At 50.5% G+C, this 27,011-nt stretch overlaps 1 protein-coding gene across 2 annotated transcripts; it reads left to right on the top strand.

The window, feature by feature from the left end:
* The first annotated feature begins 150 nt into the window (after positions 1-150).
* On the top strand, positions 151-21,576 carry XRCC2 (X-ray repair cross complementing 2). 2 transcript variants are annotated; one of them, XM_036246913.1, is made up of 4 exons: positions 151-252; positions 15,863-15,944; positions 19,894-20,471; positions 21,440-21,576. In XM_036246913.1, the coding sequence occupies exons 1-4, from the start codon at positions 214-216 to the stop codon at positions 21,467-21,469; spliced, it is 729 nt and encodes a 242-aa protein (XP_036102806.1). In that variant the 5' UTR covers positions 151-213; the 3' UTR covers positions 21,470-21,576. The 2 variants fall into 2 exon arrangements, with proteins under 2 accessions (XP_036102806.1, XP_036102805.1); XM_036246912.1 differs by having other exon boundaries at positions 19,894-21,556.
* The last annotated feature ends 5,435 nt before the right edge of the window (positions 21,577-27,011 follow it).

Here is a 27,011-nt window from a genome sequence, read left to right as displayed (position 1 = left end):
GCACGTCCCCTCGCCTTCATACCCGCCTCCTGCGCATGCCTGTCTCCTGCGCATGCTCACTTCCTCCGCGGCCGAGGGCGGGCGCAGCGCGCACGTTCGCGTCCGGGTCAGCGCGCCTGACCGGCTGATTGACTGGCGGGGCCGCGGAGGCCGGCGGTAAATGGCGCTGGTGGCGGGAAAGTTGAGTCCCTGGTGCGCCGAGCCTTCGGGGCGATGTGTAGTGACTTCCATAAGGCGGAGTCTGGGACGGAGGTGAGCGAGAAGGAAAGAGGAAGGGCGGGGGCGGGCGCGGGAGGCCGGGAGCCGGCTGGGGCGGGGGCGCACTGGGCCTCGAGTCCCGCCTTCTGTGCACCCAGCCACACCCCACCTTTGCACCAGCACACCTGTGTGCACCCGCCAGACTTATGCACTTGCCCCCCTGTGCACCCCACCCCACCTGTGCACCCGAAACCGGCCCCAGTCACTGCAGGAAACATTCTAATCTATACCGAGTTTTTGTGAGTTTATTTGAGCCAGAATGTGGACAAATGCCGGGAAGCATCATCTCAACGGATTGAGATAATGCCCCAGAGAGGGGCAGTTTTGCACCTTATCTTATGTATTACAGTCCAAAGGGAAGAGCTAGTGGGTCACAAGAAATCCACCGGTGACAGGTCGGGGAGGTGGGAGAAATCAAAGCTGGGAAACCTCTCGGATTGGATGATAAATTGGGTGATACATTTTTTACTTGGGTGGGTGCAGGCTAGTTAGCAGTCAACAATTAACATGATAAAAATAACAATGAGGGTGTGTATGGTCTCCGCCCTGGTGCATTGGGGGAGCCCTGAGGGGTCTGGAGAAAGGGGAGTTTCCCTGACATTCCAAAGGAATGTTCTCGGAGATGCAAAAGACAATAGACAGGCTCAGTTAAGATAAAGATGGACTTTTTTTTTTCTTTTTTTAATCCTCACCCGAGGACATTTTTCCATTTTTTGCACAGATAGAGTGGGAGGAAGAGAGAGAGAGAGGGAAACATCGATGTGAAAGGGACGCATCAAGTGGCTGCCACCCGCACGACCAACCAGGGCTGGGGACAAACTACAACCGAGGTACATGCCCTTAGCGGGAACCGATGCTCTAACCGCTGAGCCAAACCGGCCAGGGCTAAAGATGGACTTTTATCAGGGAAGGTTCTAGCCTAGGACATGACTACCTGCCTTAAACTGCTTTTAGTTAAAAAGTTTTCATTTCAGACTGTCCTTTGTGGTTACTTAAGGTCTCTGAGTTTGCAAGGGTGCCGAGCAGGCGGTCCCTGAGCTTGTCAGGTTAGCACTGGCCCCTTATCATCATCCCCACGCCCCTGGCGAGAGTCCTCCGAGAAGGGCAGCCTGAGGCTGGCTGAAGTGCATGCTCAGAGCGGAGCCGGAGGAAGCCATTCCCGTAGATGCGAAACTCCCTGCGTGCACTTATGTGGGTAAAACTGGAGCCCTCTGCTCGCTAGGATTATGGCCCAAACCTGACACAATGTAACGACGGGCCAGAGGCCGTCACTACGGAAGCTCGGAAAAGGGAGGGGTCACCAGTGGGAGTGTTTATAGATGTTTTCTGGAACAGGCGGTTTTCGAGGTGTCCGTCTCCCTCACTGCCCCAGGTTCCGTTTCCAGCTCTGTTTGGGATTTGGGCTGCTGGCTGGGGTTTGCCGACTCTCACTGCTGAACACCAGAGCCTCACTGCTTGGTATAAGAGCCGCCACAGTTCCACCTTACTTATTTCAATGATCGTTTGAAACCGGGTTACAGTTGTAGTCCGAACAAGCCTAGCTAGTCCAGAAAGTGGGAGCCCAGCACAGTCAACTTCTTGAACAAAGAATTTAGCATCCTGTCCTATGCTTGCCACGCCTGTCTAGTGACCCGAAACCAGATTGCCGCGCTCGTGTTACTTTGGAGTATAGTGGGGTGGGGAAGAGAAAAATAGGCACGGGGCAATGGGTGCTTCTCTGTTCTCTTTCCTTTCTGTTAACAAAACCAACTAAGCAGGCCTCTGTTCCCTTAAGTGCGTATCCCGTTGGGGTGTTTTCTTTCTGTGCACATTAGTCTTACTTGAGGGATTCTACTTGGCATTGTGTTGAGGAAGCTATCTGAAGTCAGAATCTATCCCAAGAAACTGAAATAAAGCTGCTTGAAAATTTGAATTCACTAGAATTACCCCGTTCTCAAATAGCTGACTTTTCCTACATCTTGCGAATCGCGGGGGAAAGACGTTCCATACCGGCTCCTCCAGGAAAACGGCATTGCAGAGGATAGTCCTAGGATATTCAGTTTGTGGCAGTCCTGATGGAGTGGAAACCTCGCATAATGAGCCCTTGATTTAAAGAAGACAGGCATTGCCCTGGCCAGTTTGGCTCAGCGGTTAGAGCGTCGACCTGCGGTCCGGAGAGACCCGGGTTCGGTTCCCGCTAAGGGCACGTACCTCGGTTGCAGTTTGTCCCCGGCCCTGGTTGGTCGTGTGGGTGGCAGCCACTCGATGTGTCCCTTCACGTCGATATTTCTCTCTCTGTCTCTCTTGCTCTCTCTCCTTCCCACTCTATCTGTACAAAAAATGGAAAAATATCCTCGGGTGAGAATTAAAAAATAAATAAATAAATAAAGAAGACAGGCATTTGAATACAACTTAGCACAGAATAATCCGTTCTCACCTTCTGTGCCGTAGCAATGGGATTTTTACATTTATGTCCTCCTGAGCGTACAGGAAAGATTCACAGTGATTTTGGCACTGTTTCGGCATCATCCACCCAGTGGTTTCATTTACACACCGTCGCTCAGTAGTGGTGTACTTCACGTTGTCTCAAAGACGGTAACATGCCTTGAGTTTAAAAATAATTGATGATAGCCCGGCTGGGTGGGTCAGTTGGTTGGAGCGTTGTTCTGTACACCATAGGTTATGGGTTCGATTCCTGGTCAGGGCACATACCTAGGTTGCAGGTTCTATTCTCAGTCGGGCAAATGTGGGAGGCAACTGATCAATGTTTTTCTCTCACATTGATGTTTCTCTCTCTCTCTTTCCTCTCCATCCCTCCCTCCCTCCCTCTCTCTCTAAAATCAAAGAACATATCCTCGAGTGAGATAAAGATATACTAGTAATAATTGATGATCAAAAATTGAAGGTGTCCAGTTTTGGTTGCCACACAAAATACTGTGTGTTGTGGGTTTTGTTGTTGTTGTTTTCTGACACTGCCACCCGCCCATTCTACTTTCTGTCTCTGTGATGACTCTTCTAGGGACCTCAGAGGAGTGGAACCGTAAAGTACTTGTCCTTTTGTGACGGACTTATTTCACCGCAGGCTCACCCCTGAGGCAGAATGTCCTTCCCTTCTAGTCGGAGCGACAGGTCACCGTGTGGATCGGTCCCACTTAGTCTTTCCCTTCATTTGCCCCTAGACACATGGGTGGTTTCTACCTTTCGGGGATGGTGAACGGTGCTTCCATGAGCATGGGTGTGCTAAAGCCTTCTGTGTGGTTTTTTGTCTGGTTGTTGTTTTTGTTTTGTTTTTTATCCTCACCCGAGGACATTTTTTCCATTTTTTGTTCAGATAGAGTGGAAGGGAAAGAGAGAGAGAGAAACATCGACATGAAAGAGACACATCGAGTGGCTGCCTCCCGCACGACCCGACCAGGGCCGGGGACAAACTGCAACCAAGGTACGTGCCCTTAGCGGGAACCGAACCCGGGTCTCTCTGGACCACAGGCCAATGCTCCAATCCACTGAGCCACACCGGCCAGGCTCGTCTAGCTTTTTTTAAAAAGTTAACTGTATTATAATCGTTCTATATTTGCTACTAGAGTAGTACATGCCTATGACAGAAAATTCCCGTTCTCAAGTGAAAAGTGGGAAACCCCACCCCCAGTGTCGTCCTCCAAAGTGAGTGTTTGTGCATTCTTCCAGACATTTCTGATGTCCTGATTTCAGAGGCAGAGATGGAGAATGCGGGACTGGAGGGCGGTCCAGGGGCCTGGGTTCTCGGCTTGGCTCTGCCGTGGACCAGCTCTGTGACTTTGGATAAGCCCTTACCCCTTGGCTGTCACCTTGTGCACGCAGGGCGGGAGACTGCGGTTTCTCAGGTCCCTGGTAGCTCTGCCTCTGGCAGGTGGGCTCTACTGTTTGTGTCCTCTCAGCAGGAGAAGTGTTCTCTGCAGAGTAAACACTCGATAAGTATTTGTTCATAATAGTGTGGTCTGGGGGCTTTTTTTGTTCTTACAAAAGGAATAGGGTGGCCTTTTTTGCCAAGATCAAAATAATCAGTAAGACAAGCATTTGAATACGACTTACAATGGAATGATAGTGCCGTGCAGTGTTTAATGGTATTTATTCAGTAACACTGTTTTGGTTTTGTGCGACAGACTCTCAGAACGCCCGTCCCCTCCTCTCTTTGCGTCCCTTCTGACCCGGAAAGGGGGCGGCGCACCATCATCGCCATGACTCCCTTATAAGTCCCGTCACCTCTGTCTCCTTACATCCTAACCTGCCTTCCTGACTGAGGCTAAACCCAGCTGTCTGCTTGCGCTGTGTCTACCTCCTCCGCGGAGTGTTACTGGAGAAAACCCTTGCGAGGCCGATGGATTCCATTTTAAAGTTAGAGCCATCAACCTCAAATGGGCACACAGTCTAACTGTATTTTGTAGTAGTGAGTTGACTTTCTCATTTCCAAACACTGTCATCAAAACCAAGCCACTCCCGAATCCCAGACACACGTCCTGTTTCCCTGACAGCGTAGCCACATGGGTGTCTAATAGGCATCCCCAACTTCACGCGCTCACGATTGAATGCTGGATCCAGGGAAAGTAGAGTATTAAAGACACGTAGTGTGTGTATCGCTGCTAAATTTATTAGTGTGATAATTATAATACACTTGTGCAGGAGAAAATGATTTTTCTAAGGAGACAACAGGATGTTAAAGTATTGGAGGGACGTGGCCCAGCAAAAGAGAAACGTTAAGTAAATTTGGTAAAATGTCAGCAATAAGCAAATCTAGGTGAAGGTATACACGTGTTCACTGCACCGTCTTAATGTTTCTCGGTAGGTTTGGAATTCTTCACAAATTAAAAATAAGTCGAGAGCAGCTTCAGTGTGCCGCAGCTGAAGCCTGGATTTACCGCCACACCCAGTACACGCCACGCCAGCCGGCTTCCTCCCAAGCCCTACCTGTCCTGTGAAATGCGACTCCCTCTACCTGTTGCCTAAGCCGAACACCTCGGAGCCATTCCTGAAATCTTTTTCTCTCATATCCCATATCAGCCCACATCCAGTCCCTTAGCAGATTCTGTCTGCTGTCCCTTCAGTGTATCGGAACCTTCACTACCTCGACTGCGGTCACTCCGGGTCACGTCACCTGCTTCACTGCAGTGGCCTCCTACTCGGTCTCTGCTTCCACCTTCCCACCCACTACACAGGCGTGTTTTCCCCGTGGTCCTCGGGGTGAGCACTCACAACAAGCCGGCTGTTCACTGCTCAGATTTCCAGAGCCTCCCGGTCCAGTTATGTCCAGAGCCACCCGAATTTCCTGCACAACCTCCCATCTCACCCCCTGCCTTCTCTCCTCTCCCCTCTCCTTGCTCTCCCTCCGCCTCGGAGCCTCTGCGTTCCTGTCCCCTCCGCCTGGGTGGCTGTGCCCTCGGAAATCCGCAAGGCTCACGCCTCACTCCTTCGGGCTTCTGTCCCGCCAGCTGAGGGGCCTTTCCTGGGCATCTTGTGTAAGGTCATCCTTCCGGGCTGGTCTGTTCCTTCCCTGTGCTTCGCACACTTACCGCCCCTGACATTTACACTGGGACACACCTCCGCCCCCCTCCCGCCCCACCAGGCAGGGACGGGAGAGCAGACCTTGTCTGGGCGTTCTCCTTTGGTCCGTGTCCAGAGCAGTAGTCTGCCCACGCTGGGTGCTCAGTGATCCTTTAGTGGGTGGGTTTCTTGCCTTCCTCCTCTGCCCTCTGCCCTCTGCCCTCATTCTGCCGGACCTCATGTGTCACTGAGAAAACAAGGAATTTGACAGCAACACGGCTAATTTTTCCTGTTTCCGTTGCAGTCAGAGAACACACACTGCATGATTTCAGTTATTTTAAATGTGTGGTGAATTGTTTTCTGGCCCAGGATGTGATCCATCTTGATAACCATTCGAAGGGCACTTGAAAAAATGTATATTCTGTTCTCTTTGGGTGGAATGTTTTATTATATCTATGAATTAGGTCCTGTCGGTTGCTCTGTTTAAATCTTTTATATCCTCGATGTTTTTCCGCCTAGTAAACCTGTCTGAGAGGTGGGTGTTGAGTTCCCCACAAAAATCGTGGGTCTGTCTGTTTCTCCTTTTGGCTGCATCAGTTTGGCCTTACGTATGTGTATGAGACTGTTCGATAGGTACACAGTTGGGATCATATGTCCTCCTGGCAGGCTGATCCTTTTATTATGTAACGTCCCTCTTTGTCTCTGGAAATTTTCTTCGCTCTGAAGTCTACTTTATTGGTTATTAATAGAGCAACTCCTGCTTTTTTCATTAAGTATGCGTTGATAATAGTATATGTTACATATAACATATTACGTATAACATATGTATGTATTAGTAATACTGATTTTCCTCTGAATTCCTCCCGTAAAATGGAATAAGTATTTTTGCTCCTAAAGAAGGGCAGCTTCTTCACTTGTGATGTGGTTCCCGTCCACCCTGTTGACGCTTCTCAAGGACTTTCCCGGTCAAGGGCACGTACCTGGGTTGCAGGTTTGATCCCCGGCCCGGTCAGGGCACATTTGGGAGGCAACCAATTGATGTGTCTCCCTCACATAAATGTTTCTTTCCCTCTCTCTACCCTCCCCCCTCCACTGTCTCTCAAACTCAATGGAAAAATGTCCTCCGGTGAGGGTAACTGCAACAGCAAAGCAACAGCCCTTCAGGGAGTAGTCTCAGAAACAATGGGATTTTTTTTAATCCTCGCCTGAGGATATTTTTCTGTTTATCTTCAGGTAGAGTGGAAAGGAGAGAGAGAAACACCCTTCCACATGACCGGGCAACCAAGGTATAAGCCCATGGCCGGAATCAAACCCATGACTCATTGATGTGTGGGCTGAAGCTCTACCGCTGAGCCAACCCGGCCAGGGCAGACAGTGGGATTTAACCACACAGTATACGAATAACAGCTGTCTTTTACGTATAATTCAGACGAAAGCTTTATTGATGAGCCAGGCCTAGTACTATGCCCCAAAAGATGATTTAATCTTCAGAGCGTCAGAGGAGCCTAAATTCACATGTGAAAAAGAACTAGTTCTCTAACTTATTTTTTTTTAATGTATTGATTTTTAGAGAGAGAAACACTGATTTGTTGTCCCACTTATCTGTGCATTCATTGGTTGATTCTTGTGTGTTGCCCTGACCGGGGATCGAACCTGCAACCTTGGCGTCTCGGGACAGTGCTCTAACCTGCTGAGCTACCCGGCCAGGGCCAGTCCTGTCATCTAATGCGCTGCCGTGCTAGGGCCACGTCTGCATTGCTCACACGCGTGTGGATGTCACTGCTCTCCGTGGTTTCTCCGCACTCCATCTCCTCTCCTGCTTTCCCTGTGGTGTGTGGTTCCGGAAGCAGATTTCCTCCTGAAATCATTACTGAGACTACTCAGAATTGTATTCCGTTTGTAGGTGTAAACCAGCCCTGCGGTAGGGCGGACAGCACTAGGAACGTGTGGTAGAAGGTTGGCTTCTGTGGGCAGCCCTTGGGCTTGCTGAAACCCGGTGCACACCTGTGAGCAGGCGCATCTGTGAGCAGGCGCACCTGTGAGAAGGCGCACCTGTGAGTAGGCGCATCTGTGAGCAGGCGCACCTGTGAGAAGGTGCATCTGTGAGCAGGTGCACCTGTGAGAAGGCGCACCTGTGAGTAGGCGCATCTGTGAGCAGGCGCACCTGTGAGAAGGTGCATCTGTGAGCAGGTGCACCTGTGAGAAGGCGCACCTGTGAGTAGGCGCATCTGTGAGCAGGCGCACCTGTGAGAAGGTGCATCTGTGAGCAGGCGCACTCACGGAAGGGCGGGGAAGCGAGTTTATCCGAGTGAGTCTTAGACACACGTTTGCTTAGCGTCATTTATCTCTCTGGTTAACTCAAAGCACTCCTTCCTGCTCTGGTGTAGCGTTTCCATGACTACATATGTTCAACAACATCTGTGTGATGTGTGTTCTGCTTTGCAGGCACTGGGGATGTATGACTGCCTCTGGAATGGACTTTAATAGTGGATATTAAGCACGTGGATGATAGCAGAATACCCATGGACTTGTTTAGTGGAAATTTGCATAGATTATTCACATACGTGAAAATCTAAGTAGTTTGAGGTTCCTTATACTCGCCACCCTGCCCCCACTTCTCTCGACCTGTGCCCTGTTTACTTTCAACATACCAGGCAGCTGCTAAGTTGTGCCAAATGCAAAGCGTTTTGGAATTGGTGGCGAGCCAAGGTAGGTAGATGCTTTCCTTTCAAGCTTTTCCATCCCAGTCAGGGAGACAGGCGGGGAATGTGCTCTCAGGTGGAGCTTCGTGGAAGGAGGTGCTTGAGGAGTTTTTGTGTGTTCGTTTGTTCCCTCGGACTTCGGGAATTTAGTGGAGAGAACAGGGAAGGACATACCAGGAAGAAGAGAAGCATTGTGCCGTCGGTCTCACTCTGCGTCTGCCTGAGAACCGCGTGCTCAGTCTCCCTCAGATGAAAGGCGCCTCTCACACAGCCCAGAATGGACACCCCTCTTTGATGCCTTCACGGCGCCCATGTGTGTTTCTGTTGTAGCACCTGCCGTACTTTGTTTTTCCTCTTTTTTTTAAAATATGTTTTTATTGATTTTAGAGAAAGAGAGGAAGGGAGCGAAAGAGAGAACCATCGATCGGCTGCCTCCTGCAACTCCCTGCTAGGGATCATGCCCTCGAACGGGGCGTGTGCCCTGACTGGGAATCGAACCTGTGACTTCCCGGTGCAAGGGACGACGCTCGACCAACCAAGCCACTGGGCGTGTTGACTTTCTGTACAACTGAGCACTGTCCCTTGCAGACTGCACGCTCGCTCCAGGGACGGTGCTGCTGCTGAGGACATGTGGGCCCGCTGGTGTTAGAGGAGGACTAGGGAGACAGTGAAGAGGCCAGACAGTGGCCTAGACCGCACCGCAGACTGGCTTCAGCTTCGGGCAGCAGTCCCTGTGCTCAGACTCCAGGGGACTCGGTGGCCACCAGCGGCGCTGAGGCTGCTGCGCAGCGGGAGAGTTCTGGGCTTTGGGGGCCGAGGGACCTGTTACCCTGGCTCTGGCGTCTTACCTTTCTCATCTGAAAATAGAATGATGACAAGTAGAGTTAATGTGACGATTAAAAGGGAGACTGCGTCTAAATCATATTCAGCTGATTCCGCAGGAAGCACAAACAGTCGCCGTTGTTAGACATTTATTATGGTGATAAAACCTAGGAGATACTAATGTGCAAACCAAATGCAAACCTGCCACTTCACAATATTAGTGAAACTGCCCAACAGACAAAGATGAGCATGTCCGCGATGGCTGGACCTCAGAAAGGCTGCTGAGGGAGTCAGGGCCAACGGCGGGTGGTAGGAATGCCGCACCTCCCAGCTCCGGTCGCCTGATGTGCTCGTTCCCCTGGAGGTTAGACGGTCACACCAGGCAGAACTCATCTGGGTCCCTTTTACCTGGATGCGCTTCAGAAACCAGACTGACTGACTGCTGCTTTCTACTTACTGCTCAAGTCTGCACGTCATCATTCATTTTAATTTCTATAAGTCATTCATGTTTATGTCAGGTTTTTAGGGTATTTTTGTGCTTCTATTTGGAAGACATCTTGTAAATATTACCCCTTGTAAGATTAAATCTAAGAGCAAATCTATTTCCAAGTTCTGGGAGTCCCTTTCCCGCCCTTGTACGCTCTGCTTTGGCGTTGTAAGCCATTATTTTGAGTATTTGAATGGTGGGGAGTTTCCATCCTTTGAAAACAAATTTGATTTTTAAATAACAGTGGAAAGTCAGATGCAAATTGGCTAAATCAGACATTTGGTAAGAGGAGTATGTCCAAGAGTCATATCAAGAAAATAATAGTTTCTTGGATACCATCTACCAGAAAGTCTCAGAGGGGGAGGGGGTTGAAACATTCTGAGCAGTGACAGTCAGACCGAACAATCGGCCTGGCCAGTGTGGCTCAGTGGTTGAGCGTCGACCCTGCACCAAGAGGTCACCGGTTCGATTCCCGGTCAGGGCACATGCCCAGGTTGTGGGCCTGATCCCCAGTGGGGGCGTGCAGGAGGCGGCCAATCCATGTTCTCTCTCATTGATGTTTCTATCTCTTCCTCTTCCTTCCTTTCTCTTTAAAATCAATCACGGTAAAAAAAAATTTTTTTTTTTAAAGGGTGAACAATTGAAGGAACCTCCCAAGTTAATCATTCTGATGGGGAAGTTAGTCATTCATATACATGGCTTCAAAACCATAGTGGGTTCTCATTTCTTCTTCTGTCTCCAGTCTATTACTATATATTGTCTGGTTAAAGTATATTGAGAATATCTGGCTGCTCACAGGTATGTAGTTGGAAAACGTAGCATTTTAAGATCTTTTCAGAGCATTGTGGATATTCTTTGCCACTATAACAAAACTCGACAGGTAGTAATTTCAACAAAGATTAATTGCAATGTAGCCCTGGCCAGTTTTGCTCAGCGGTTAGAGCGTTGGCCCGCAGACCAAAGAGTCACGGGTTCGATTCCGGCTAAGGGCACATACCTTGGTTGCAGTTCGGTCCTGGCCCTGGTCAGGGTCGTGTGGGAGGCAACCAGTTGATGTGTCTCTCTCATGTCGATGTCCCCCCCCCCCCCACTCCATCTGAAGATAAATAGAAAAAACAACCTCAGGTGAGGATTTTAAAAGATTAATTGCAATGTAGAACATACAATTATATCAGTGAATTTTTCAGACATTAAAACCCATTGATCTGCCTTACACTTGGAGTGACTCTTTTACCCAGAAATGATTTAACATCATGCATTGATCATTTGGAAATACTGGTTCACTAAGTTGTGCAGATCTTCCAGGTATTGACTTATTTCGTTAAGTAATTATCCAGAAAAATCACACTTGTTGAACTCACCAGTGAGTTCACCCAAAAGGATCGTAAGTATTGAGAAGCTGTCAAACTCAGTGATGGATGCAAGTTTTCCCAAGTTCAAATAATAAAAGAGGATCCAACTAAATAACCATATAGTTGCTTTTCCCAGAGGAAAACCATTATATTTGAATTTGGAGCAAAAATGCTTTATGTGTGAAGTTGGGGAAGTCCCCCAAAACTGCCTTCACTTCGGACACCAGCTGCAGAGTTCAGGGCCCCGAGATTCTGCTCACTGTAACACTGATTGCAAGTTCAGGGATCCCCAAGACCACCTTCATGTCCAAGAATTCGTAAGGACTCGCAGAATTGCCTGCCCCCTGTTTGTGGTTATGGGTCGCTCCAGGTTGGTACCAGCCAAGGGAAGAGGTGTGACTGGACAGAGGCCGAATGCCAAGTGCAGACCTCCGGCCGTCCTCTCCTGGGGAGCTGTGGGCAGTGCCGACTCTCCAGCAGCAGTGTGATAGTGTGCCCCAGGTAGACCACCTGGCCTTCAGTGTCCCGCCTTCACGGGCTGCGTCCTGGGAACAGCTGACCCCAGCGTGACAGCAGAGACCCCACTGCCCCAAAGCCCACCCAGGCTCCAGGCCCCACGGAGGCAAAAGCTCTGTCCTCAGCAGGATGCTCTACGGGGCTCAGAGGTGACCTCCCAGGAGCCCCCGCAAAGGCCAGACCTCTCGCAGGTCAAGTTTACTTTTTTTTTTTTAAATTCTCACCTGAGGATATATTTTTTTTATTATTAATTTTTGTTACACATGTTTCTCCTTTCCCCCACCACTGATTCCCCCCTCCCCCTCCCCCTCCCTCCCTGCCCTGTCCCCAGCTTTGTTGTCCATGTCCACTGATCATGCATACATGCATATAAGTTCTGTGGTTTCTCTCTTCCCCACTACCCCCTCTTCTGGGGATTGTCAGTCTGTACCCCACTTCCACATCTCTGGGACTACCCCATTCCTCAGACTGTTATATTCATTATATTCCACAAATAAGTGAGATCATATGATACTTGTCTTTCTCTGTTTGGCTTGTTTCACTTAGGATGATACTTTCTAGGTTCCTCCATGTAGTCTCAAAGGATAAGAGATCTTTCTTTCTTACAGCTGCATAGTACTCCATTGTGTATATGTACCACAGCTCTGTTATCCATTCGTCTACTGATGGACACTTGGGCTGTTTCGAGATCTTAGCTATTGTAAATAGTGCTGCTACGAACATGGGGGTACATATATTCTTTCTGATTGGTGTTTCAGGCTTCTTAGGGTATATTCCTAGAAGTGGGATCACTGGGTCAAATGGAAGTTCAATTTTTAATTTTTTGAGGTAACACCACATTGTTTTCCATAGTGGCTGCACCAGTCTGCATTCCCACCAGCAGTGCACTAGGGTCCCCTTTTCTCCACACCCTCGCCAACACTTGTTGTTTGATGATTTGTTGATGGCAGCCATTCTGACAGGTGTGAGGTGATACCTCATTGTTGTTAGGATTTTTTTTTCCATGTATCTCTAGATAGAGTGGAAGGGAGGGAAGAGGGGGAGAGAGACAGAGAGGGAGAAACATCATGTGAGACACATTGATTGGCTGCCTCCCTCACGACCCTGACCAGGGCCAGGGAAGAACCGCAACTGAGGTACATGCCTGTGGCCGAAATCGAACCCATGATTCTTTGGTCCTTGGGCCGACACTCAAACCGCTGAGCCAAACCGGCCAGGGCTGGTCAAGTTTAAATTCTTGACTACTCTGTGTTCCTCTGTCCTTGTAAAGAGTAGTTTTAAAAGTACTTAAGGGTGCCGGCCAATGTGGCTCAGTGGTTGAGCATCGTCCCATGGACTGAGAGGCCTCAGTTCGATTCCCAGTCAGGGCACATGCCCAGGTTGCGGGCTCGATCCCCAGCAGGGGGCGTGCAGGAGGCGGCAGGTGGCTGTATCTCACATCGATGTTTCTATCTCTCCCTTCCTCTCTCTGTAAAAAAAAATCAATAAAAACATATGTTTTTTAAAAGTACTGAAGGGTCTTGAGTTACTAGAATTAATACTGTTTACTGTCCCATCCAAGACATTCTTATGTAAAACTAGTTTTGCTATTTTGGGGTTTTTTTTTTATTTTTATCCTCACCCGAGGACACCTTTCGATATTTTGTCCAGATAGAGTGGGAGGGAGAGAGAGAGAGAGAAACATCGACGTTAAAGCGACACATCGAGTGGTCGCCACCCACACGACCCAACCAGGGCCGGGGACAAACTGCAACCAAGGTACGTGCCCTTAGCAGGAACCGAGCCCGGGTCTCTCCGGACCGGACCGCAGGCCGACGCTCCAACCGCTGAGCCAAACCGGCCAGGGCTATTTTGGGTTTTTTCATCCCTCAAGTGAGGAATACAGTCGGCCCTCGTTTATCAGGGCTAACCAGTTCCAGACTCTACCACGATAAAGAATTTCCGCAGAGTGGGGTCTTTATTTATATACAGTTGTCCCTTGGCACTTCGTGCTTCGCCTGTCGCGGCTTCGTGTGGAAAATGCTATACTATATTCGGAAACTGTGACAGGGTGAAGCCGCGCAATCGAAGCGGCGAGGGACAACCGTGCCCTGCGTGTGAGCACAGCTGGGCCCACTGCCTTGGCTGCTGGGCGCTGGCAGCCTTTGCTTTTTGGTTAATCCTCACCCAAGGATATTTATCCATTGGTTTTTAGAGACGGAGGGAGGGAGAGAGAGAGGGGGAAATATTGATATGAGAGAGACGCATTGATTGATTGCCTCCCGCATGACCCCACTTGGGGCCTTGGCTCAAACCTGCAACCTAGGCGTGTGCCCTTGACCAGGAATTGAACTCAAGACCCTTTGGTCTGCAGGCTGGCGCTCTAACCGCTGAGCCAAGCTGACCAGGGCGGGGCGCCAGCAGTTTGCCCGCCGCGCAGACCAGCGCAGTGACAGACATGCTGCCTTAGCACTGAGGGAACAGTTTGACCTGGGGTGCTCAGGCCCTCTGCTGCACTCAGGGTGCTCTGTCCCTCCGGTGCAGTCCGCGGGCTTCACCTTGTCCCTGCCGACCCCATCCCACCTGCCGTCCCATCCCACCTGCCACAGCGCCTTCGCATGCCGGACACAGTGGGGTCTGCCGTCACCGCGCAGCCTCGTCATCGCTGCAGACCTGGTCAGAGCCTCTGTTCCAGTTAAAGACACACCAGGGGGACTGCTGCCTTCCCACTGCGATAGCACACTCTTCTCTTGTGGTGTAGAAGGGTTGTCAGACCTGTGCTGACTCGGAGGCTCGAGAACCAGCTTTGATCACATTTCCTTCGTTGACACTGAAATCAGCCACCGAGTTCTGCTTGCAGCCACCCTGACTTCAGTCTGGGTGCGGGCCCTCCGCCTCCAGATTCCTGGGCCTGCCTCCAGCCCTCCCTCCGTGGCTGGTGTTACTCTCAGATCCATCCCTACCAGCCACCAACGTGGTCTGTTTAAAACTCAGGAAATAATAACTCCCACCTACTTAGTGCTAAGCACTCTTAAATTTTTTTTCCTTTACTGATTTTAGAGAGAGGAAGGGAGAGGGAGAGAGAACATCAATTGGCCGCCTCCTGCACGCCCCCACTGGGGATCGGGCCCTCAACCTGGGCATGTGTCCTGACCGGGAATCGAACTGGTGACTTCTTGGGCTTGGGTCAATGCTCAACCACTGAACCATACCAGCTGGGCAGATTTTTTTATTGATCAATTGATTTTTAGAGAGAGGAGAGAAAGAGGGAGGAGCATCAGTGTGCTGTTCCACTTACTGATGCACTCAGCTTGTATGTGCCCTGACCCGGGGTCGAACTCACAACCTTGGCATACTGGGACGTCACTAACCAGCCGAGCTACCTAACCAGGGCAGTTCTCTGAACACACTAAATCCGCAACAGCCTTGTGCGGTGGGTGCTCTTCGTTACGCTCACTTTGCTGACGAGAAACCTCAGTCAGGCCCAGGGAAGTGACCGAGGTCTGCTTCTGGGGTCCCGACTCTCTGCTCCGCACTGCCCGACTGCCCCTCTGTGTAGCTCAAAACCCCTCACACTGTGTCCGAGCCAGGGAGCAGACGCCCAAACATGGCGTCTGAGACCTTCTGTGCTCTGACCTCTGCTCTTTGGACTTACCGTTTCCTGCTCTTTTTGGGCTATCAGCTCTAGCAATTCGAGTGCGCTTCAAGCTGACCTACACATGGGGCTGCTCATAACCTCTGCGCCGTGGCCGCCTCTGCCCCACTGAGCTCCCTCACTCAGGTGGAGCTCCTCGAGGGAAGCTTTCTCCCCCTTTCTCCTGTGTCCAGTACCCCCAACAGGTAGGGAGCTGACAGTGCGATTGGCAGACAAATTAAACGCTGGTACCAGTGTGGCAGGTGTAGTGAGTACAGTGAGGAAGATCATGTCATGCCTGAGGACGGGGACTGTGTCAATGTCATGCCCGAGGACAGCAGGCGCCTTGCAAGAGCAGCTGGGTCCTTCACCCAGCTCCATCAGCTCCTTCGAGGGCAAGACTCAGGCCACCCGTATTGGGTGTGTAAACAAAAAATGAAGTATTTTCTGAATAAATGAACGCTTTTCTCCTAAATTATGTTCCCTACTTCATCATTTCCTCCAGTACCTCAAAATTAGGAAAAGCCTTTCATATTCACTTGGAGAGCTCTCTGAATGTGGGTTTTAGGCCCCTCCAGTTTCAGGTTATGATTGTTCATTCTCTCTTTTCCCTTTGAAGCTCCTTGCCCGGCTGGAAGGCAGACGGTCTTTGAAGGAAATAGAGCCCCGTCTGTTTGCTGACGAAGACTCTGCGATGCATGGTAAACACACAGTCGGAAACGATGCCGTGTCATAGGTTGAATGTGCACAGAGTATTGTCGTAGACACCTACGCCTAGCGGGAGGCCTGGAGGCTCAGCCATAGAAGTAAAACAACGGTCCTGACAGGCGCTTTGAGCCCCGCCCCCTCCCCGTCAGCTGAGGTGGAGCTTGGCTCGTCTGCATAAACCTTCAGATAAAACCCAGCTTTACCCCAACGCGCAACTTTCGTGGGACTTTCGTTACTGTGTTTTTATTCTTTAAAAATTTCGGAATCACGGGAAGGTGAATTCATGCTAGGGCATTTACGTGGGTTCTGTGATTTAAAAGCCCCTGTGGGCTCACATAGTGTGTTTGTGCGCGTACCCCCAAGCTGTTTCTGAGAACCGTGAAGTCGCTGCCTTCGCCTCGGGACTCGGAGAAGGGGCTGAACCCTGACAGAAGCTGGTCATCAGCTCTTGCTGGGCAGGAGCAGCGGGGGGGGCGAGACTGGCACTGGGCACACTGCTCCTCCTCCGTCTGCCGTCAGCCCTTGTTCCCAGCCGTGGTCATGGGCATGCGCACCTGCTAACCAAAGCCACCCTGCGGCACCAGCTTCCTTCAAAATCTGTGTTCCAACATCAACTTTGGGGCTTGGAGCCCTCACCCAGGCAGGACTTCCGTTTCCATTCATTAGATGTCGCTCAAGAAGTTCTTAAGCCCTGGCCAGTTTGGCTCAGCGGTTGGAGCGTTGGCCTGCGGTGCAGAGAGACCTGGGTTCGGTTCCCGCTAAGGGCACGTACCTCGGTTGCAGTTTGTCCCCGGCCCTGGTTGGTTGTGCGGGTGGCAGCCACTCGATGTGTCCCTTCACGTCGATGTTTCTCTCTCCCTCCTGCTCTATCTGCACAAAAAATAGAAAAATGTCCTCGGGTGAGGATAAAAAAAAAAAAAAAAAGTTCTTAAGAGGAAAGTCATCTGATGGAGCAGAGGCTGTGTTTTGTGTCGGAGATAGAATGTTTGAGTCCCAACCGCAAAGTAGCCAAGAAATACAATCAAGTAAATAATCAGAATCATATAACAATAGCCCCAGCTGGTTTGGCTCAGTGGTTAGAGCGTCAACTTGCACACCAAAGGGTTGCGGGTTCGATCCCTGGTCAAGGGCATGTGCCTGGGTTGCAGGTTCGATCTCTGGCCTGGTCAGGGTCGTATGGGAGGCAACCAGTTGATGTGTCTCTCTCACATCAATGTCTCCCTTTCCCTCCCTCCCTTCGCTCTATCTAAGAGTCAGTGGGGAAATGGCCTCGGGTGAGGATCAACAACAACAGAAGGTTACAAGGCGCAACAAACACCATCGTGAAGAAGACGAAGTTTGCTTTTCCGCCTCGGTGTCGCTGCCAGGACCCAAGGCGCCAGCTGTCACGACGAAGCCCCCTCACGAGAAGAAGCCCCCTCACGTGTGACGTGCTCTCCACCGTCCCTGCCCACTCTCGGGGGGAGGGGGGGGCTCCATGCGCTATGCTCGTTGCCCCGCCGTGTCCACTCGGCCCGCGGTGTCTCAGACCACCTGCAGGCTCGTTGCGGAACCGTCCCGCGTCCCTTCACCGCCACGGGTCCGCTGTGGCGTCTCATCTCGTGTGTGCAGCGTACTCTCCCGTGTTCTAAGGCAGTGAGAGACTTTCATTGGGGCAGCTTAGCTCCCCCGTGATACAGGAGGAGAGAGGACACAGAACATCTGGGCTGGATGTAGTTATAGTCACTCTGTTAGCTTTTGTGTATTTTTATTTATTTATTTTTAGAGAGTGGAGGGAGGGGAAGAGGTAGAGAGAGTGAGAAACATCGACGAGAGAGAGACACATCTGTGGGTTTCCTCCTGTATGACCCTGACAGGGGCCAGGCATTGAATCTGCAGCCCAGGCACGTGCCCTTGACCAGAATCGAACCCACAGCCCTTCGATCTGCAGTCTGATGCTCTAACAGCTGAGCCAGACTGGACAGGGCAGCTCTGTTAACTTTTAACAAAAGTGTCCATGGACAGTTATTAATGTGAAAATAGTTTCACTCCTTGAAGCTGGAATCTCTTGGGGAGAATCTTTTTTTTTTTGGTAAATTTTGAATTGTATGTAATTCTGTAGAAGAAATTGGCTGAATTTTAATGCTACCGTAAGTATAGGATGATGACAACTCGCTAGATTTTTCACACATTCTGTGTGACTATCCCCACACACAGTGACTTACCAGTGACGGCAGGAGAGACTAGCCGGGCTCGCAGCGGCGCCGCCTGTCTGGGGCCCGGGAGCCCGGTTCTGACGGCGCGTCCAGTCCCGCGGTCCGGCCGTGACTCACAGGGCAGTGCTTCCCGCGGGTGCTCGTGGGGGCGGGAAGCGGGAGGCCCTGTGCGGAGCGGGTGCTGGAAAGCTCTGGAGGTAGGACAGTGTCCGAACCCGTGCGTCCCCGGTGAGAGAGCTTCGTAATGCCAGGAGGGCAGCCACCCAGCAGAAGCCGTCCTCAATGACACAGCTTCCAGGGAGACCCGCTCAGCGAAGAGGCACTGCAGGCAGTTTGGAAACGTGTTTTCACTGGCTGGGCGAACAGCATTCGAGGTCCGAGAGCTGTCACGCGGCCACTCCAGGTGTGTGGCGCTGCACAGCCGGCCACCCCGACCACCCTGGTCGTGTGGCACTGCACAGTCGCAAGTCGCTCTACCCATGATGCAGTGGCACTGAGGAACCCCAGTGAGGGATCGCTTCATCTGCAGGTGACAGGAGCCCGGCCGAGGGCTTTACCAGATGGAACTCGTTCTCCTCGCGCAGAAGCGGTGTCCTGGCAGGCTGTGCGTCGCTGGGCCGGGGCCCGCTGCCCTCCCGCTGCCCCTCCTGAGGGCCCCTGCCCCCCCCTGTCCCCCCGCTGCGTCCAGGAGCTGCTCCACCCGAGGAGAAGGGAGCAGCAGAGCAGAAGCGGCACCTGTGTCGGGGTGCTCGGCTCGGAATCCCAGGGGCCCACTGGCTACAGCGGGGACAGCTGGGTCCTCGTTGCAGGAAGACGAAGCAGATCGTTTTTCAGTTTGGGCACATTGCCACCTCCAGTTGGGGTTTTATTTTATGTATTTATTTATTTTAAGTTCAGAGAGGCCATTCATCACAGCTTGGGACAGGAAACGAGGAAGGCCTGGGATAGAAGCAGCAGCAGGAAAGAGGCCTGGAGACAGGTCAGGGTTCAGCCTGGGACAAGCTGCCGCTGCCCACAGCTCCCCTGGCTGCAGGTCTCGCGCGGCCCCTCAGTTTAGGAGCTGGTACCTGGTGGGGAGGGAACCATGGGCTTGCTCTGGAGGGAGAGCCTGGGGCTGCATCGCTAAGGAGAAGGAGAGACGGGATGCTGGGCTATCAGCTACCGGAAGTGTGCACCTCAGCAGTCCAGAGTGTTTAGCCCTGGCCGGTTTGGCTGAGCGGTTAGAGCGTCGGCCTGTGAACCAGAGAGACCCGGGTTCGGTTCCCGCTAAGGGCATGTACCTCGGTTGCAGTTTGTCCCCTGCCCTGGTTGGGTCGTGAGGGAGGCAGCCACTCAATGTGTCCCTTTCACGTCAATGTTTCTCTCTCTCTCTTTTTCTCTTTCCTTCCACTCTATCTGAACAAGCAATGGAAAAATGTCCTTGGGTGAGGATTAAAAAAAATAGTGTTTGAAAAGCCCTAGGTCTGTGGCGCTTGATCCTGACTGTCCTGTCCCCAGGGTAGGTGGGCGTGCCTGTGGGCCGCCCTGGAGAGCCCCTCCGGCTGCTCAGCCCCGCCCCCCTGCTGTGCAGACGGTGGCGGCTTCCCTGGTTATCCGCGTTACCCTGTACAGATTTGTTTCAGCAGATGGATTTAGATTTTCCTTTACGTCCCAGTGAATGTCTTTTTCATCGTTTTGCGGACTTTTCATCTCAGCCTCCACTTCCCGTGCCGCCGCCTTCTGACGGACACTTTTGCGTCTCACACAGGTGCTGTCCTTGAATTCCACGGCCCGGAAGGAACAGGCAAGACGGAAATGCTCTACCACATAGCGGCACGGTGCATCCTCCCACGGGCAGAAGGCGGGCTGCAGGTGGAAGTCCTGTTCATCGACACAGATTACCACTTCGACATGCTGCGGCTGGTCACGGTCCTGGAGCACAGGCTGCCCCGCAGCTCGGAGGAGGCCGTGACGCGCTGCCTGGGCAGGCTGTTCCTGGCGCGCTGCAGCAGCAGCAGCCAGCTCCTGCTCACGCTCCACGCGCTGGAGGCGCTGTTCTGCCGCCGCCCCTCCCTCCGCCTCTTGATCCTGGACAGCGTCTCGGCCTTCTACTGGGTAGACCGGGCCAGCGGAGGGGAGAGCGTGCACCTGCAGGAGTCCACTCTGAAGAAATGCTCGCAGTTCCTGGAGAAACTTGTGAACGAGTATCGCCTGGCCGTGTTCGCCACAACCCAGAGTCTAATGCGCAAGAGCCCCAGCCCCACGGAAGGCCCGCCCCCCGCCTCGGGCCCCCCGGCCGCCGGTGGGGACTTCAGGCCCTACCTCTGCAAGGCCTGGCAGCAGCTGGTGAGGCACAGGGTGTTCTTCTCCAAAGACGACTCTCAGGCCAGCAACCAGTTTTCTTTAGTTTCGCGTCATCTAAAAAGTAACCGTTTAAAAAAACTATGTTTCATTATTGGAGAAAGTGGAGTTGAGTTTTGTTGATATGTATCAAAATAGTCTTGTAGGATATTATCCAAGTTTTTAAGTCTTGAGAAGAAAAAAATGAAATAAATATTTTTAAAAGTCTTAAATAGGCTGAAGTGATCCAGTTCTGCAGTTGAGAACCGTAAGGGAGTGGGCTTCCCAGTCCCGACGTGGGTGGAGTTCCTAAACGGGCGCGGGCACCTCGGTGCTCTGTTCCAGGTCGCTGAAGGTTCCTCTGCGGGATACTGACAGTAAACCATACACTGAGTTTGTTTCAAGACTGAAGAAATAGCAGACACATTTCAGCCTAAGTAAGATGTTTCTGGAAAAGCGATGGGAACGCGTCTGCCCATCTGCCTTCCACACCACGAACCGCGAACGACGGGAAGTCAGAGACCCTGAATTCCAGGGCGCAGTTGCGTGGGGGGGCTCCTGCAGCTCAGGGAAGACTGTGAAGTGTTTTGAAATGCTCGTCCCTCCTTGTCACGTGATAGAAAAACGCTGACGCTGTGTTAGACCGCCTGTTGCTGTTCCCGTTTCTCCAGTCGCTTCCAGCTGGGAGCGGCCGGCTGTCCACGCCTGGTCCGTGGGGGCAGGGTGGGCAGCACGCGCCTCGGGGCACAGGAAGTGCTGAGCTGCAGTGGAGCAGGAGCGCTTGAGAACGTTCACAGACTCGGTCTAAGGAAAGATGACGAGTCGGCATTCGATAGATTGATCTGCACTCACACAGTCTGTCTGTCCAGTTGTCTTACGTCGCATACGTGCCTGAGCTCTCCTGTGGGAAGAGCAGAAAGAAATGACAGTGTTTAGTTAAAACTTTTGACTCTAATTTTGCTTATCTAACAAAGATCACACAGAGAATCCTGCAAAGAAACTAAGACTGAAGCTCATACCTCCCTTACACGGCACAGAAGTGGCACCGGCTGTCTGTGCCCAACGTGTACGCCGGGCCTCCTCTCACTCACCTGAGTGTGCGCAGTCCGAGGGCGTCTGCAGGCGTCTCCGGGGTGCCGGAGGCTGCTGGGCAGCAGGTGGGCCAGGCTGGGGGTCGGTACCGGGAGGGTCAGGGCTAGGTGCCCCTCGGTGAGAGGACACTGTTACTTCTCAGAATGTCCCCAGCAGGAGCGAGTCCCAGCTGCTTAAAGCAATAATCTGTTCCTAGCACCCTGTTCACTGCCTCCCACCCAACCCTCAGCTGCCTCCGGGGCCTCCTGTGTGGCCTCGCTCGGGAGTGGCAGTCCCTGGCCCAGGAACTGTTTCTGCCGAAGGGTGAGGGGGCCAGCCTGTCGGCAGCCCGCAGCCCTTCCAGGGCCGCAGTCCGGCCGGTGCCGAGGTGAGGTGGCCCCGGGTCACGCTGCTGTCGCTCCCGCACACCCGTCTCCCCCAGTAGGTCCTCTTGGCATCCGTCTGATTTCAGGTGTTAAGACCATGACACACTTTAGCTGCAGGTCACCCCTTTTCACGTCACATGTTTGTGTCTGTCACGGGCCATACTTGCCACACAAGTAATTTGTAAATATTTGTGTTTTAGGGGAATCTGCTTATTTCTCTCTTTTTTTTTTAATTTTTTGTTAGTGCTCACCCAAGAATATATTTTTTTTGCCATTGAGTTTTTGAGAGAGGAAGCGAGCGAGGGAGGGAGGGGGAGGGGATGGTGAGAAACATCAACGTGAAAGAGATGCATCGATTGGTTGCTTCCTGTGTGTGCTCCAGTTGCGGCCAGAGATCAAACTTGCCACCCAGGTGTGTACCCTGACCAGGAATCGAACCCATGACCCTTGGTGTGCAGACCGACACTCTGACCACTGAGCCACACCAGCCAGGGTGAATAGGCTTATTTTTCCAAACCCTGCTAAGAGTGTGTGCTCATTAAGACTGAGACTCTTTTGCTCTAGTCTAGACGTCTCCTTTAACTGTTGAGAAAGATGACAATTCAGTGACCTTCCCTATCAAGCACTGCACTCTGGACGAGCATGCGTGCACGCGCGCGCGTGCATTTTAAAGATGTATAGGAAAAACGTAGCAACTCTTAGCAGAAATCTAGCCTTGAACATGACAGGATTTTCCATTTCTCCTCTGTATAAATGAAGTGTTAATTTAATGAGCCGTTATTCACAGATTAATAACTTATTCTTCGGGAACATGATTAAAAAATAATGAACTTTTATATTAGCTTAAATTATAATTATATATTAATGTACCAGACCAAACGTAGTTATCTTTAAAAGATTTGTTATCCAACATGCTGTAAGGAATTAAGACTGCTAGTTAATAAAAAATTCTTTTAAACTAAAAGTTATACCAGTGGGATTTCTTGAACACTATAGACATTTAAATAATTGTAAAAAGAAGCAGGCTTAACAAGAAAGAGGTTCAGGTGGCACACCCTTAGTTAAACAGGTGGCAGATAGAACCCAAAGACTCAGGAGGGAGTGATCACAAATCTTAGAAAATTTAGCCTATTTGCCTATAAAAAAGAAAAAGTGGGTATCATAAAATACTTTTCTTAAAGGTGAACTCAGGACAGATTGGGAGATCTAGTTCGAAAAGCATATAGAAATATTTCAGACAGTCATCTGAGAGATGCTGTATAAAATTAAGATAGTATTTACCTTTTCACCTTTGTATGTACACACTCTTCAGCCTTCAACCATCAGATGCTGTATCATTCAGAATGTTTTCATTCAGACCGCTCTGCTAAGTGGATTATTTAAGAATGAGGGTGAAAGAAAGACATTTTCAGATGAAAAAAATAATAATTTATTACCAAAATTGCCTCATTTAAAGAAACTTCTGAAAGATACACTTCGAGGAGGAGGGAAATTATCCCAGAAAGTCGGTGATGTAAGAAGCAGCCATGAGTAAAGCAAAGACTAAGCAGCTGAGCACATCTGCGGAAATGCTGATGGTATAAAACACAGAGGTCTAGTTTGCTGCAGGGAAACATTCTCGGCCCCTCGGCGTGTTTGCCTAGTGCACTTAGGGGTGCTCACTGAGATGCTATCAGCCTTCAGATCTTGTGTCCTCAAGGAGCAAAGAATGTGGATCAACTTGAGACTTGAGTAAGTGTGACCTTGACAATGTGAGGAGCTGCCTTTAGAAGAAACAAAGTAACGTGTTCAGGAGCAAAAGCCCAGGAGAGGAAGTGGGTGGAACTGAACTCTTGGGTCATTAGACTCAATTTTTTAAAATACAGTTTTAGTGACTTTTTTAAAGAGAGAGGAAGGGAGCCCTGGCCGGTTTGGCTCAGCAGTTAGAGCCTTGGTTCGAGGTCCAGAGAGACTCGGGTTCGGTTCCCACTGAAGGCACGCACCTCGGTTGCAGTTTGTCCCCGGCCCTGGTTGGTCGTGCGGGAGGCAGCCACTCGATGTGTCCCTTTCACGTCGATGTTTCTCTCTCTCCTCTTCCTCTCCCTCCCACTGTATCTGAATAAAAAATGGAAGAACGTCCTCCAGTGAGGATAAAAAAAAAAAAGAGGAAGGGAAAGAGAGAGAGAAACATTGATGTTACAAACATGGATCAGCTGCCTACTGCATGTGTCCTCACCCCCCAGGACCAAACCTGCAACCCGGGCATGTGCCCTGACTGGGAATCAAACTGGGTCCTCATTCCGTGGGACAACGCTCAAGCCACTGAGCCACACCAGCCGGGCTAGACTGGGTTTGTAACGATGCATGCTGTGCTTCTTAAAGAAACACGTCTGCAACAGATGCAGGAGTTTTGAGAGCCACGGGGTAACCAGAGAGGGACCCGAAGGAAGCTCGTGTGTGTGCACCCGTGTGCTGCAGTAAGTTCCTGTTTTAACGAAGATCGCTACAGTGACCCAAGGTTGATTCATCGTTCAAGTTTGTGTGCCCTCAGTAAGATAGCTTCAAAAAAATATAAACCAAAAATTTAGACAACTACACGGAAAAATCAGTGTCACCATCATGATGGGTGCTTTAATATACCTCAGAGGTAAAGCAGTTAAACAGTGAGTCGGAGATCTAGAGTCTGAACACAAAATCAGACGTGATCTGATGAACTCATGAAGAACTCTTCACACAAAGTAAGAATGCATATTCTTTTATTTTTTATTTTATTTATTTTGTTGTTAATCCTCACCTGAGGATATTTTTCCATTGATTCTTAGGTGAAGTGGGAGGGAGGGAGGGAAGGAGGGAGAGAGAAACATTGATTGGTTGCCTCCCACACGCACCCCGATTGGGTCCAGGGATTGAACCTGCAACCCAGGTATGTGCCCTTGACCAGGAATCGAACCCAAGACCCTTCAATCCGCAGGCCAGCACTCTAACCACTGAGCCAAACCAGCCAGGACTGAATGCATATTCTTTTAAACACAAAAGTAAATTTATGAAGCTGGTCACATGCTATGGGAATACATCAGATTTCAAAGAATCCGAATCATGGAGATCATGTCTCTTGACCAATGCAATTGTCAGAAGGCAGCAACCAAAAGGATCACAGTGCTTGCGGACCGAAGGGTCTCCGGTTTGGTGCCCATATCTGGGTCGCAGGTTTGATCCCCGGCCCTGGTTGGGGTCGTGCAGGAGAAAACCAATCGATGTGTCTCTCTCACATGTTTTTCTGTCTCTCTGTCTCTCCCTCCCTTCCACTCTATCTAAAAATCAATGAAAAAATATTCCCAGCCCTGGCGGTTTGGCTCAGCGGTTAGAGCGTTGGCCCGCAGACCAATGAGTCATGGGTTTGGTTCCAGTCAAGGGCACGTATCTCGATTGGGGTTCATCCCCGGCCCTGGTTGGGGTTGTGTGGGAAGCAAGCAGTTGATGTGTCTCTCTCTCCCTTTTTCTCCTTCCCACTCTATCTGAACAAAAATGGAAAAATATCCTCGGGTGAGGATAAAAAAAATATATATATATATATATATATATTCTCAAGTGAGGATTAACAAAAAAAAAAGAAAAATAGCAGAAATTAATGAAACTTAAAACAATAGGAAGAACAAAACCTAATGGTCAAGAAGAGGAATTGCAAATAAGCAGTTTTAGGAATGGCTTAGAGGACAAAGTAGAAATGCATGTTTACAGTGTCCGGGAGCTGCCCAGCTCATGAAGAGTCACCAGGCCAAGGCCCAGCGGAGAAAGGAAGCCAGACATCAGTGTAGCGGCCGAGGGTGACCGTGCTTCCCCTGCGATCACTGTTGGGAACCTTCGTAACCACACCCGTTTCACTGGGAACCTGGATGGTGGCGCCGCAGGACGGAGAGAAAAATAAGCCAACCCTTGCACACACTGCAGTGTGGCCTCGAATTACATGGGTGGCTCAAAAAAAATCGTAAGCCTTAGAAAATCATATTTTATCCTCACCCGAGGACCTTTTTTTTTTTTTTGCATCTACAGCTAGAGCGGGAAGGAAGGGGGAGAGAGAGAGAGAGAGAGAGAGAGAGAGAGAGAGAGAGAGAGAAACATCAATGTGAAAGAGACACATCGAGTGGCTACCACCCACACAACCCCAACCGGAGCCGGGGACAAACTGAAACCAAGGTACGTGCCCTTAGCGGGAACCGAACCCGGGTCTCTCTGGACCGCGGGCCGACGCTCTAACCGCTGAGCCAAACCAGCCAGGGCAGAAAATCATATTTTAAATGTATTTAACATTTTTTTCGAAAGTGGGAAATAAATATGAAACAAGAATGGCAAAATGTCAGTAACTTAAATCTGAGTGATGAGTCTATTGTGTAGAGTGACCCCAGACTTAGTGCCCCATGTCCCAACCGAAACGCTCTTTCTAGAGTGTGTTCATATCAGCCTGGGCCTCGGAGGAAATTCTGAAAGTGAATTTCAGATGCAGTGTCCGGAATACAGTGTAAGGTAACCTGACTCACAAAAAGACAAGTCTCTGTGAGTGAGAAATTGCAGAAACAAATGACACCCCCCCCAAAAAAAAAAAAACCACAGGCGAACATGAATACACACCCAGCGTATACAGACTTGGAACACCTGGAAAGGACCTGGACGCGAGGGTAAATGGAGTTCGTGTTCTAAGGCCCTGCCCCCCGGGAGAGGGAAAGGTTTCAGCATCAGCACTGATACGGGGTTGTGTCCTGTAATTTATAGAATGACCACGCAGGAATGGAGAAAGGGTATCACTTTAAAACGAATAGAGGAAAAATGAGATGATTTTTTAACATTTAAAAGACAAGAAGGAACAATGCAGCCAGACAAATTGAAAGAGCACGCGGAGATGGCATTTCAAAGAGACATCTGGACATAAGAATTCAGGAAACATGGTATTAGAGGAATGAAAAAAATCACTAAACACGAATCAAGAGAAGTCTGGTATATGTACAGAGATACCAGACAAAATATGTGAAGATGTTGGAAGGTATCTTTACTAAAGGTAAAGATAAAAAATAGAATCAATAGCCAGGCCGGTGCGGCTCAGTGGTTGAGCATCGAC

This window comes from Molossus molossus, unplaced genomic scaffold (assembly GCF_014108415.1).
Source record: "Molossus molossus isolate mMolMol1 unplaced genomic scaffold, mMolMol1.p scaffold_m16_p_7, whole genome shotgun sequence".
NCBI classification, from domain to species: Eukaryota; Metazoa; Chordata; class Mammalia; order Chiroptera; family Molossidae; genus Molossus; species Molossus molossus.
Note: the sequence above shows the minus strand (reverse complement) of the source record. Positions and strands in the feature narration are given on the sequence as shown.

Bases quoted from the DNA above. Each gene is read 5' to 3' on its own strand.
- XRCC2 (XM_036246912.1), top strand. From the start codon at position 214: ATGTGTAGTGACTTCCATAAGGCGGAGTCTGGGACGGAG. The intron at 253-15,862 runs GTGAGCGAGAAG...TTCCCTTTGAAG, and splicing joins AGGCGGAGTCTGGGACGGAG to CTCCTTGCCCGGCTGGAAGG. The intron at 15,945-19,893 runs GTAAACACACAG...CGTCTCACACAG, and splicing joins CGAAGACTCTGCGATGCATG to GTGCTGTCCTTGAATTCCAC.